At 41.8% G+C, this 14327-nt stretch overlaps 1 protein-coding gene across 6 annotated transcripts in view; it reads right to left on the bottom strand.

The window, feature by feature from the left end:
• grip2a (glutamate receptor interacting protein 2a) overlaps window positions 1–14327 on the bottom strand; it is a 65386-nt gene that overhangs the window by 32176 nt on the left and 18883 nt on the right. For all 6 annotated transcript variants that reach the window (XR_005129829.1, XM_017720441.2, XM_017720443.2 and 3 more), the window contains 5 exons: window positions 11560–11705; window positions 7414–7500; window positions 6245–6320; window positions 4494–4639; window positions 830–977 (listed from right to left, as the gene is read on the bottom strand). Coding sequence is in view for 5 of the 6 variants with exons in the window: in XM_017720441.2 (XP_017575930.1) it covers window positions 830–977; window positions 4494–4639; window positions 6245–6320; window positions 7414–7500; window positions 11560–11705 (603 nt within the window). In the remaining variant the exon portion in view is untranslated. The remainder of the gene's footprint in view (window positions 1–829; window positions 978–4493; window positions 4640–6244; window positions 6321–7413; window positions 7501–11559; window positions 11706–14327) is intronic.

Here is a 14327-nt window from a genome sequence, read left to right as displayed (position 1 = left end):
TTATTGTATTATTGTATTTGTTTATCTTTCATTCTATTTGTCTCTTTTTTCATCCCTCACTATCTCTTTTATCTCTTTCTTTCTTTATCCATATCTTTTTACCCCTTCGCTTCCTCTCTCTCTCTCTCTCTCTCTCTCTCTCTCTTTTTAGCCTTTATTTGTCTCTATTTATATTAACCATAGTTCATCATATCATGTAAAAGGCAAAACTACTGTTTTCTCATAATTTTCCAAGAAATTTTAATGACTTTTGCCTCTTCTAAAACTTTCTTAGATTTTTGTTTATGTCACTACGCACCAGTGGGTGGGGAAAATAAAATTAATTATAATATAAATAAATATATCATGCTGGTCAACACTGGCCTCAGAAACATTTTTGGACATTTGCGCCATGGTATGGTAAAATGGTGCCATGGTAAAAATGTATTAAATGAATTATTAGATCACTGAAACAAATGCATGTTATCAAACATTTTTTAAACTAACCTAAAGAAATTCATTAAAATTTACCAGTGGTTAAAGTCCAAACCCTTTTGGGGCCACTGCAGAGAAAAGGCTCACCTAGCTCAGAGACCCTGCCAAATACAGCGTTCTGAGAAATATGTCACAGTTTATAAGCAGAAAGTGTTACGATCTCTTCTTCACTTTTGTTTTAAATCAAATCTGTGCATTTTTATAGCTCCTCCCAATGTGTGTGTGTGTAATTTGTACAGGTTTTGTAACGCTGTAACTTTGCAGTTTCATCAAGGACTAATAAAGTGTCTGTCTGTCTGTCTGTCTGTCTGTCTATGCTTCCCTATTTGTGAATGTGCTCCTGTGGTTTGCTCACCTGTCTGCTACACTGGCCGGTTTGATTTTCTGGATTGTAATGACGTGTTTGTTCCTGTAGAGGGAGGTGGTGAGGCTGAGTCCCAGCACAGAGCCGCCGGTCCGCACGATCTCCACTTGCAGAGGACCTGAAGACTTCTGCACTGAGTCTGCATACACACACACACACACACACACACACACACACACACACACACACACATACAAACACACATACAGACACACACACAAACATACACACACAAACATACAGACACACACACACACACATACAGACACACACACATACAGACACACACATACACAATGAAATTTGGACAGAGACATTTAGACGCGTGTTTCATTTGGAGAGACAGAAAGCCTCAACTTGCACTCTTTATTTTGTTTCACTGTCTTTTTGTCTTTATTTCTTTCACTCCTTTGCTTCTCTCTCTCCTTTTGTTTTTCCTTCTTTCTCTCTCTCTTGCCTTCTTTCATTTTTACCTAATTCTCTTCCTAAGTTTGCTCATGTTCAATTCCACCTCTCCCTCTCGCACAAAGCTGGGTGGATTAAGGTTTTCTTTGATGTTTTTTTTTGGTGCTGTGAGATGTGGTGAGTAATCAGAGGTGCTGATCCTCACACAAAGAAGAATGAGCAGCTGTGGACAGTTTAGCATCACTCTGATTTTAATTTGACTGCTGGTTCATCACAGAAACATTGTAAACATTTAAACTCTCCACTCAGCCTGCAACTGTTTTACTGATTTTAGTTCACTTTTCACTCTCCATGGATCACCACCTTATCGTGGTGGAGAGGTTTGTGTGCTTGAAGGACCCTAGGAGCTATGTTGTCTGGAGCAAAAGCTCCTGGTAGGGTCTCCCATGGCAAACTGGTCCTAGGTGACAGGCCAGACAAAGTGTGATCCATAACCACCCCTATGAGGACAACAAAACCGGACTTGTGTACCCTGCCCGGATCAGGGTTACCGGGGCCCCACCCTGGAGCCAGGCCTGGGGGAGGGGCTCGCCAGCGAGCGCAAACCACAGTTTGTCCATAACGAACACCATGTTTGAACACAAGGATGTCCATAAGTGCACATGGCACCAGGACACCCTAGGCCGCAGTTCAATGATTGACTTTGTAGTCGTGTCAGCGGACTTGCGGCCATGTGTATTGGACACTCGGGTAAAGAGAGGAGCTGAGCTGTCAACTGATCACCACCTGGTGGTGAGTTGGATCAGGTGGGGGGGGGGGATTCCAGTCAGACCAGGCAAACCCAAACGTATAGTGAGGGTTTGCTGGGAATGTCTGGCAGAAGAACCTGTCAGATTGATCTTCAACTCACACCTCCGTCAGAACTTTGACCAGATATCGGGGGAGGTGGGGGACATTGACTCAGAATGGGCCATGTTCCGCTCCTCCATTGTTGAAGCGGTTGACTGTAGCTGTGGTCGCAAGGTAGTTGGTGCCTGTCGGGGCGGTAATCCTCAAACCCGGTGGTGGACACCCCATGTGAGAGATGCCGTCAAGCTGAAGAAGGAGTCCTACCGGACATGGTTGGCCTGTAGGACACCAGAGGCAGCTGTCAGGTATCGACAGGCCAAGCGATCTGCGGCTTCAGTCGTTGCCAAGGCAAAAACCCGGGTGTGGGAAGAGTTCGGTGAGGCCTTGGAAAGTGACTTTAAGTCGGCTCCGAAAAGATTCTGGCAAACCGTCAGGCGACTCAGAAGGGGAAAGCAGTGTGCCACTAGCACTGTATATAGTGGAGATGGTGTGCTGCTGACTTCGACTGAAGACGTCATTGGGCGGTGGAAGGAATACTTTGAGGACCTTCTCAATCCCACAGACACGTTCTCCAGTGAGGAGGCAGAGTCTGGGGACACGGGAATAGGCTTGTCCATTACTGAGGCCGAAGTCGCTAAGGTAGTTAAAAAGCTCCTTGGCGGCAGGGCTGCAGGGGTGGATGAGATCCGCCCTGAGTTCCTCAAGGCTCTGGATGTTGTGGGGCTGTCTTGGCTGACACGCCTTTTCAACATTGCGTGGACATCGGGGGCGGTGCCACTGGATTGGCAGACTGGGGTGGTGGTGCCTCTTTTTAAAAAAGGGGACCGGAGGGTGTGTTCCAACTACAGGGGAATCACACTCCTCAGCCTCCCTGGTAAGGTCTATGCAGGGGTACTGGAGAAGAGAGTCCGGCTTATAGTCGAACCTCGGATTCAGGAGGAGCAGTGCGGGTTCCGTCCTGGTCGTGGAACACTGAACCAACTCTTTACCCTCTCCAGGATTCTGGAGGGTTCATGGGAGTTTGCCCAACCAGTCCACATGTGCTTTGTGGATTTGGAGAAGGCATTCGACTGTGTTCCCCGGGGTATTCTGCGGGAGGTGCTTCGGGAGTACAGGGTACATGGCTCTTTGCTACGAGCCATTCAGGCCCTGTACAAACAAAGCAGGAGTTTGGTTTGCATGGCCGGCAGTAAGTCAGACTTTTTCCCAGTGAGAGTTGGACTCCGTCAGGGCTGCCCTTTGTCACTGATTCTATTCATAATTTTTATTCATAGAATTTCTAGGCGCAGTCAGGGGATAGAGGGTGTCCGGTTTGGTGACCTCAGGGTCACATCGCTGCTGTTTGCAGTTGATGTGGTCCTATTGGGGACATCAGGCCGTGAACTTCAGCTTTCACTGGATCGGTTTGCAGCCGAGTGTGAAGCGGCCGGGATGAGGATCAGTACCTCCAAATCTGAGGCCATGGTTCTCACACGGGAAAGGGTGGAGAGCCCTCTCTGGGTCGGGGATGAGCTCTTGCCTCAAGTGGAGGAGTTTAAGTATCTCGGGGTCTTGTTCACGAGTGATGGTACAAGGGAGCGGGTGACAGGCGGATTGGTGCTAGGTCAGCAGTGATGCGGGCTCTTTACCGGTCTGTTGTGGTAAAGAAAGAGCTGAGCCATAAGGCAAGGCTCTCGATTTACTGGTCGATCTACGTTCCCACCCTCACCTATGGTCATGAGCTTTGGGTAATGACCGAAAGAACGAGATCGCGAATACAAGCGGCTGAAATGAGTTTCCTCCGCAGGGTGGCTGGACTCTCCCTTAGAGATAGGGTGAGAAGTTCGGTCATCCGGGAGGGACTCGGAGTAGAGCCGCTGCTTCTCCACGTCGAGAGGAGCCAGTTGAGGTGGATCGGGCATCTTGTTAAGATGCCTCCTGGACGCCTCCCTTGGGAGGTATCACAGGCAAGTCCACCGGGGAGGAGACCCTGGGGAAGACCTAGGACACGCTGGCGTGACTATATCGCCCAGCTGGCCTGGGAGCGCCTCGGAATCCCTCCCAGGGAGCTAGTGGAAGTGGCTGGGGAAAGGGAGGTCTGGGCTTCATTGCTCAGGATGCTGCCCCCGCGACCCGAACCCCGGAGAAGCGGAAGATGATGGATGGATGGATGGATGGATAGTTCACTTTTAATATGAACTTGGTACGTCGGGAGAAAAAGTAAAATTCATGAAAAATGTTGGAAGTTGGTCTCCTGAGTCAACAGGAGTAAAACTTTCCTCTGAGGGACAGTCAGATGGAAGTGTTCAGTGGTCAGAGATTTACTCTCCTAAATTGAAAAGGGGGGGAATCGGAGAGGAGGAGATTCCTCGTGTTGTGTTTTGTGTGTGAGTGCAGGTGCACTGAACGTGCGTGTGCTCACCCATGACAGTGATGTCGTACTCGATGAGGAAGTAAGCCTCCTGGCTGCTTTGCATCAGCAGTGTCAGAGCGTCTGCATGTTTCTGTCTGTTCAGAGCCATTCCATTCACACTCAGCACACGGTCACCTACACGCAGAGTCCCCTCTCTGAGAGAGAAGGAGAGAGAGGAACAGAAATACAGAGAGATAGAGAGAGAAAGATAGCGTAAGAGAGCGTCGCTCCAAATGTGTTTTGCTGCATCATGCTGCAACACTGCTTGCTTATTTCCGGTACAGCAGTCTGTTTTCACACATGCTCAATCTGAGAAATCCGAAAGAAATCAGAGTAAGTGTTCACATGCACCGAGAAATCGGATTACTGAGCTAACATCGTTGTCGATCATATTCTTTTTTTGTACTCAGGCCCATAAGATCTTAGTTATGCCACTGAGTGTGGGTTTAGGCTGTTTTTCACACATCTGTTCAAAGGCAACACACTTGTACACATGCATGCGTTTTGCACATGCAGTGCAAGTGTTCTGGAAGTGCAGTTGAGATTATGATAATAGAAGACATTCCATTAGCCCACAGGGACAGGTAGCCTCCTCACCAGCATTTAAGAGCATCTGTGTTTGAGATCTTTATCTAGTTTAGAGCGTGTGTGTGTGATCTTTTCTTTCTGCGTTGTGGAGTGAGTATGTGTGTGTGTGTGTGTGTGTGTGTGTGTGTGTGTGTGTGTGTGTGAGTATGTGTGCATGTGTGTGTGTGTGTGTTTCTGTGCGCTTCAGGCTGTTTTCTGCCCTTCTCACTCATTATAATGCCATCAGTCCATGCTTCAGTTAACACAAATGCCTCAGAAACCAGCTCACAGGCCTAAACAAACACACACACACACACACACACACACAAATCCCTACAATATGACACCCACTTCATTTTAACCTTGCACACAGAAGTGTGCAAAAACAGAGACCGCCCTTAATTTATTTAACTTCTGGTAAAAAAAAAAAAAAAAGAAAGTAGAAAGACATTTAACTACTAAACATGATATCAGTATTTTCAGTGTTTAGGTTTTACTCTTTGCCTTTATTGCAGCTTCCCTTCATTTCAGAAGACTCACTTTCACACTTAGTTTTTAGTCTTAGAAGTTCGTTGTATGTGAGCTCTGGTCAGTCCATTGTTCAGCTTCTTCATTTGACGTGTCTGTCTCCTTTTCTCTGTGAGGTTGTTCTTGACAGCTACACAGCCTTTCAGACCCATAGCACTGAGTCCTCTTCTCACAGTGGAAGGATGGACAGAAACTCCTGGATGTTTTCAGATCTGAAGCAGCTTGATTTTCTTCTCTCTCAAAGATGAAAGTGCTGCTTATCTGATGGGAACAGTTTAGTGGTCTTGCAGGCGGTTGTGTAATCTTCTTTTGAACTCCCGTTTTGGAAACTCCTGTTCTTTTTTTTTTTTTACACAGTTTCCCTTGACTTTCTCCTTCCTTATCCAAGTATACTATCTTATATCTGATTGCCTCAGAAATATCTCTCGAAAAATGAAGAACTTCTACTTAATGATTGTCATGACTTGAAGTTAAATAAACAAAGGTAGTCTCTGACGTACACACACACATAAGAAAAAACTATGGGCCAAACACACCTCATACGCCCTGTAGTGCATGCTCACTCCCAAATTATCTGGACAAACCGCTCCTAGGAACAACATCTCACTCTGGACAGAACAGTCTTGTTATACGTACACACAGTTTCTGACTCATTTTGGTCTCACCTGTCCGCAGGCCCACCGGGCCTGACGTAGGTCACCACTAGAGGACGAGCCTTATGCCAGTCCTCATGAAACCCCCCTGAAAAAAAAAAAACACACACAGACATTTATTTACATGGTTTTCATAATTGGGATGTCACTTTAAACGTAATCCATTACCTAGTGTAAAGGACTATGACATGAAGGCAATGTAATCTCATTACTTTTCATTGCTTTTGGATTACTTGTCTTATAATAATTCATATCATATTTATTTGATATGCTATAAAATATTGTCAGCAAGACAAGACAATAGCTGTTTCTTTGCAGAAAGTATCATATAACATGTATAATATAACAAGTATATATAATGTATATATATATATATATATATATATATATATATATATATATATATATATATGTATGAAATAATTCTTTTTTCCCAATGTGTTAAACTAAGAAAGTGTGTTCTCTGTACAGGATGTGCTTTATGTTGCAATATTTAAGGACTACTGCAAAGGAAAGAATATGCCACTTGAATGTCTTGCAAGCACTGACTGTATTTTAGCCACTGCTGCCATGGTATTAAACCCTGTGAGGGGAGAAGGTGAATGTACACACCAGCTATCTTAACTCTAACATAACACTGCAAATTCCTAAGAGGCTCATAATTAACATTATCTTCATGGTGATGGTTAGAAATCCAAAGGTTGCCTACAAAAGGAGGGTTCAAACATATTAGGGTGAGAACAACTGCAAGTAGGGGGCGATGGTGTGCTTGTCAACTTTGTCTGATGGACAACAAGCCTGCCACTAGACCATTCATGTAACATAAGTTAGCATGGCTGAAAAATCCTCCCAAAAAACCTCCAATTAAGCATGTAGATATGAACGTATTGCATGTGGCAAAATAAAACTAAGCCAACAACAGAGTTTTGCTTGCTAGCTTGATTTGCTTTTTTTATCAATTGAATATTAAAAGAGCACAGACCAGAGGAATTTGGGGGTCTTATTAGAGGGGATATACCCTTGTAAATATAACACAGTTGATATGACAATAATGTGAGAATTTTGGACCAGAAATTATTCTGAGAGTTTTACTAATCTGGGATTATATCAGTAGAAGTTAAGGATAGCTAGGTTAGCACCGAATATTTAAAATGAGTGACCTTATGTTTAAGGGGTCTTACCTCGGAGAACAAAGCCAAAACTGTTGCCCTCTTTCTCCAGACACACCTCAATGGTCTTAGAGATCACACTGCTTGGATTGCTTGGAGCTGGAAGAGAGGGGTGGGCAAGCCAGTTTAAAAGCATTACCTTTGAAATAACAGCATGTGCAACTCTTTTTCTGCAAAACTTTAGTTTTGTCCTGTTTTTTAGTCTTTAGTCCTGTTAACGATCATATACAACATCCTTCACTCACAAACAATGTAAAGGGCAACAGGCACTTTCACAGTATGCCAAAAACTGGAGATTTTTTTTTCTGGAGGTTTTGTTCTGACAACAGCAATATGTATATGGTGCAACTGCATAAAAAGGTGCAGTTTAAATGTCACAAGAATTATTAACTTAAAATACAACATGGATTCCTGAACATTTCATGTCCACAAATGGAGTTTAATTTTCATGGACAGGCAACCAAAATCTGGAACAATCCAGGGAAATCCTAGATGAGTGGCAGGAAGCATGAGTGTAAACGCTGATTAATACATATAGCAAGTGGAAAATATGCTTGCATTGAGAGAACTGACGTTTTAATCATCTCCCAGGGAGTTTAGCTTAATACTGCCTTTAACACCATCTTTATGACTTCTACACAATTTAGTTTCCATTAGTCAACTGTTCAAGAAAAAAATGTTTCTTAAAAACAGCTGGCTTTAGGCTGCAATCACAAGAACATCTAGGTATGTGTCAAAAAACACACTTCTTGCCATTGACTTCAGTGAGAACAATACGTTGATGAATACCAGACATCAAGAGGTGCCAAATTTACACTGTGTTGCAGTACTGTAGTGGTTCGTATATGCAGGTATATGGCATATGTTCACCTGTAACAATCCGGATGCACCGTATACCAAACTACAAATAGCAAGATATGTTTATTTTTGTAATTTGTGCATGATTTTATAGTGCTGAGCAAGAAGAAAGAGAAACCAATTGCTGCTGCCAGCTCATATCTCATATCTCATAGCTGTACAATTCAATTCTAAAGATCTATAAGGACAGCTCACGGCAAGGCTTGCCTTTTGCTTTCCTCCTGTGAAGAACAACAGTTGCCTGCAGTTGTTGCTTCAGCGTTCTTGTTTCAATGATTTTCGTGCTTCTGTCAAGCTCGTGCCCACAAGCACACCTTCTTAGAACAAACAAGACCCACATATTAGCATATTTTTGATAGATTTCAAAATGTCCTTGTGAAAGCAGCCTTCTTAGTGTGACCATTACTTTAGCCAGATTTATTTTACTCTGATTTACATCAGTGTTAAGTGGTCATATATATCACCCCTGGTGCTTTTATAGGGCTGTTTGAGCCCCAGAATGGAGTTAGCTCAAGGCTGCAGACTGCCTAAATATAGACCAGAGCCTGGACAAATTAGCGTTATGTCACAAAAGCAAAGTACTTACTTCCGGCTGGATAAAGCCAGTAGTGCTGCATCGGTACAGTTATTTCAGAGCTTTTAGTGATCTTGTGCTAAAATATCAAACACTCAGATTGTGTGTGTTTCTAAATATTCGTAGTTTGATAAGCTTTGATCCTACTAAGCCTGCATGTTACTAAAGCTGTTATGACCACTAATTTAAATTTTTACATCTTCCCAGGTTGATAATTTCACCTTTAACAAGACGGTATGTAGTTAATCTTTTGTTATACAATCATGGACATAACCTCTAACATTTCACTGCAATGTTTAATGAAGTATCCTTCATTTATCTGCTATGATAATGCTAAGTTTCTGCAGTGCATTTATGAGAGTTTCCATGTTATGTTAGTGCCAAGCTAGAGGTGCATTTACACCACTTTCAACCATTCTCTAACATGAGGGGAGCCATTGGGGAAGAGAGCAATGCTCAGACTGGCCAATCAAATCAGACCTCATAAGTTGTAGGCCAATCATATCCAAGCTTGATGTCAGAAAAGCTCCTTCTAGTGTTACGAAGTTCTCTTCAGCAACATCAATATGGTATTAGCATAGCACTGAGTCATTATCATTCAAACCTTACAAAGATCAGTTTTAAAGAAATCAGTACTAATTATAATCCACTGAAATACTGATGGTTACAAACTACATACATTTGGTCCTGCATACACGTGCACTACAAAGTTGTTACGGCTGCTATAGCTAACCTTAATAGCATCTAGAGCCGCTGTTAGAGATCCTTGTCCAGTGTTGCTCTCTGCTACAAGCTATTGTGAATAAAGATTGTGGGATAAAATGAAAAGTGATGTATACAACATTTTAAAGATTAATATAGTAGCAAACAGTAAGTTTCTATGTAAAGATATGGTGGTGTAATCGCATCCTGAGCAGAGAATGAAGTAACACCCCCTCTGTGTGTGCTGTAATCTGAGCTTCTGTTTTTTGTTTTCATAGCCGGACTGGCACCTGCTTGTTAGTCCTGCCCTGTGAAAATATTAGCCCTCCCCCATTTTGTTTTTCCCTCCCCAGGCAGTAACACAGCATACATTCACCATTTAAGACAGAACAGGAAAATTCAAACAAGAAGCTGAGGCGCCAGAATGTAGTCTTAACTGCTGCACCTTTTAAAATGGAACAGGAAAATTGGAACAAGAAGCTGGTGAACAACAATCTGGCTTAAGCTTCATTGAGAGTTAAAATGCATGAAAAGGGATGAGGAGGTCGCTCCTGCTAGACAAATGGATAACATTCATTCATGTTTGCTATTTCATAGAATGAATAGGTCGGTATTGTTTGTCCTTCTGTGAAAGTTTGTGACAGCAACTGTAGCAATAACTGGATAACCCACATCCCACCTAACGTTAATTACATTACTTGCTGTGCCATTGTTCACTCTAATGTTATATCATGGTGTTTGTGTGTACAATGTTTGCAAAGGGGTTTTATGGCCATGAAGATCTAAAAAAGCATGTTGGCTTTGACAACACATCTGCATGAATTTGGGGGGGGCAGAGCTTCTGAAGGAGCCCTGAGGGGAGGGGTATGTTTGTTTTGCTGCTGAGCTAAAAATTTCAACAGCTGTTCTTCAGAATCGTATAGTGCTCCTTTAAATCAGCGAAAAAGGGTGCAGTTTGGATGTTTGCTGGCTTGGCAAATAGTTAAATGTGTTCTATTTTGTCCTGCTTGACCTCATTTTCTGATATAAAACAATAGAATATGCCTTCAGGAATGCTGAATCATTATGAGTAAGCTCTCTTTGGCTAGCCAAGTTAAATCTTTGAGATTCATAAGTTGTTTAGATTGGTAGTACGGTCTTTATATCAGGCTAATGTCTAAGAAAAGAAACACCCAGTCATTTTACTTGTTAAAAGAACAGTTTACAGGTACACACCAGCTGATATACTTTTGAATAATATTGAAAATATTTCCATTTTGGGTGACTTTTTCCTTTCACTCCACTACGTTTCAAAGTCAAATATCTGACTTTTTACTCCACTACATTTTGTGAAATCTGTCATTCCCTTTGTTTTATATGTGTATAAAAATATAACATGTCAAAATAAAAGAAGCGCAAAGCCTGAGCACCAATCAGGTCCCAGCGGTCACTTTGTTTAGAGCTGGTTTTGACCTGTTGGTCATACCGACCCAGTGCAGCACACGATTCAACGTCAGCGCAGCAGCGTAAAACTTGGGAGAGTCTGTTCAACATAAATGATGAACTAACCTAACTTTGTGTAAATAGAGCACAATATAGAAATATGTCCACATATGCAGTCGAGACTGACGCGGCTTTTTTCTGAATTTCTACAAACACCATTTCATTTTATAGTAAATGAGTTTGGGCTGGTTTATTTTTATGAACAGACGCCTACAGATCAACATAGTAAAGGAGCTCATCTGTGATCCTGAGTTTAAAGCCAGTTTTTATTCAACTTAAACTTGGAACTAAATTGTAAATAAATCTGAAACTGAAACTTTGTTTGTAAAAAGTGATTTCAGAGCCACTCGGTTCTCCCTGATGGAAACTGTTTACCTTCAGTGTTTTGTGATTTGGACAATTTTAATAGACATCAGTGTCACTAATTAATGACGTTCTATTGAAACATTGAAACATTACAGCAGTGACACTAGAGTATTTTCTCTGTTGTATTTATTAGCAGAGTTTGTGTTTCTCAGTGCAGGTGGTTGTAATGGGCTCACCAAATGGGGGCAGTTCATATTCAACCTCCAGCACCACTCTCTCTCCAATGTTCTTCAGCATACTGATGATTTCATCATGCCGTAGTTTGGACAGGTTGATGCCATTCACAGACTTTATGTAGTCACCCATGTTCAGCTGGTCACTCCTGGAGGTCACACAAAAGTTCAAACCATAAGAAATACTATCTAGTGTTTGTGTTGTCGTCCTGATTTGCACTTTGTTGTCATTATCTTGTCTTGTCACATTGTTTATTGGTTATTGTTGACAAACACAGACTGGTATTAAATACAAATATCAGCAACAATGTTATCAAGCAATAAGGAATCTTGAACCTGCTACACTGTTTGGAACACGCATTTTTAAAAAGCCATTTAATTCCAAGATGCAGCGTAATCAATAAAATCAATCAGCTTTAAACAGTGACTCAGTGTTATTGATTTGAATTTGAAACATTAATTGTTGGCAGTTCCTTTAAATGTACTGTTAGCAGCATTAGCTTTGTCTTTGATCAAACTACTGCTTTAAGTTCCAGATTACTGGTTATTGGTTATTGGTAGCTAGAGTGCTGTCTAACATAAAGGGATCCATACATCAAGTTGTTAATATCATAAACCCATGATGAAAGTTTAGGTAATTGCTGTGATATTAATTTTTATATCAGCACATGCCCACACAGGACAAGATGGGGATGACATGACCTGGATGGCCACATATGCAAAGGCCTTTAAGGTGCAACTGCATAGCGGCATGTTTGTGTGCACACACACATGTGTGTGTGTGTGTGTGTGTCTGTGTGTCTGTGTGTGTCTGATTTGGCCAAAGATGATTCATGATGAGCTCGTGTGGATGCTAATTTGGGCTGTGCTCTCCGGCTGCCGTCACCCAGCACTGAGCATTTGCCTGTTAGCAACATGATAACACCCTCAAACACACATTCACTCTGCAGAAAAATGTAATTTAGCAAAAATAACAACAGAGACTAAACATAGGTGTCCAAAACCCAACACAAGCTGCACATAAGTCACAGACTGCAACTCACCACTGCACACTAGCTTTATCCAAACCTTCACCTTTCAAAAACAGGTTTCTAAAAGGAAAATTATTACTTTTTGGACTAAAATAATATAGACTTCCTAGTCTCTGCATAGTACATCAGCTGCTATAGAACTGCACAAGCAGCTTTTGCAACCTAAACTGCATTAAATGTGAAGTGTGCTGTTCCTGATGAAAAACTATAAGTAGAACTTTCCAGAGAAGACTGATTAACGACAGCTGGACACACACAACACTACCTCTATGACACACACAACTCTGCTGTAGGACACTCACACACACACATACCAGGGTGTTTAATGTCCCCGAGTGCCCATGATTCATGGTGCCCCATCCCAACAAGGTCAACAAATGTAAGACCCACTTAATCACACATAGTACACGTCTATTGATAATAACCCAAGGCCTTGCAATGGTTTTGCTGAAGACTTGTGCTGTTTGTTCTTCACAAAACATCTGAACCAGCTTCGGCTAATATATATTTATATAATATATAATATATATATTATTACAACTTATGGATTTTTAGACAGAGGCTGACTGAAGCGTAAGCAAACTGAATGTGTTAACTAGTTTTTATGTAAACAGATAATTCAAGTATTTGTAAACATGTGGTATTGAATGATTGATTCATTGATTCATTCATCCATTCATATTTTTGATGCTCCTGGACAATGGGTGCCCCTGGGCAATCACCCATGTTGCCCAGATGGTAGGTTAAGTCATGACATACACATAAATATAACTCCAAAACATGCTCATCACTCCTCCTTATAGCACATACATGCACACACACACACACAAGCACAAGTACACACATATGCTTTACATTGCCATAAATATGTTCTACATGTATGTAAATATGTGTATGTAATTAAATGTGATTTTTGTATTATATATGCAGCTACCAATATATAATAATAAAAAATGAAATATAAATCTTTTGTAAAAAGGCACTTTACAAAGTCAGAACTATTTTGTTGGTTGCTTATTGCTTTATTAAGTTGTTGGTTTTCTTGGTTTTACAGCAAAATAATAATTCTGGAAATGTACAAAAACAAATAAAGAGAAAAAACACACACATACAAACATACAGATACACCCACACACACCTGCTGACAGGTGACTCAACGCTTCGCCTGCTCTCAGACTGCTACACTCTGGAGGTGTTTGTGTGTTAGTCAGCACCGATGCTTTAAACTCATTAACTCCTGAATATCCAGCTTAAGTTTACGCTCTTCAGTACAGATTGAGTATCTCTAGGCTTTACTGTGTATGTTGTATGTGCTTGTGTGTGTGTGTGTGTGTGCGACCTCAGGATCAGTGCTGCTGCATCACATAAACACCCGAGAGCATGATGTGGCCTGACTACACAAGCTAACGTAGACACACAGACACACACACACACACACACACATGCTGTTCATTTGGACATTGAGAAAAATTAAATGCGAGTAGTGAAGCTGTGGGGCTGAAGGAAGACATAAGAGGAGGAGTGAGGGTGTGTATGTGGTTCTGTGGGGGTATGTGTTTGTGTGTGTGTGTGTGCCTCTGTTCTCTTCACAGATTGTAGCTTGTGTAAAACCACACAGATATTTGTGGGTGCACATTATTCTGGTCAGGTGATGCAACACATACATAGATACACAATGTGTGTAACAAACCAAACAAACAAAACTAAACAAAGTCACTTTGAATTCAGCCATGTGTGCAT

Source organism: Pygocentrus nattereri, chromosome 28 (genome assembly GCF_015220715.1).
Source record: "Pygocentrus nattereri isolate fPygNat1 chromosome 28, fPygNat1.pri, whole genome shotgun sequence".
Classification (NCBI taxonomy): Eukaryota; Metazoa; Chordata; class Actinopteri; order Characiformes; family Serrasalmidae; genus Pygocentrus; species Pygocentrus nattereri.
Note: the sequence above shows the minus strand (reverse complement) of the source record. Positions and strands in the feature narration are given on the sequence as shown.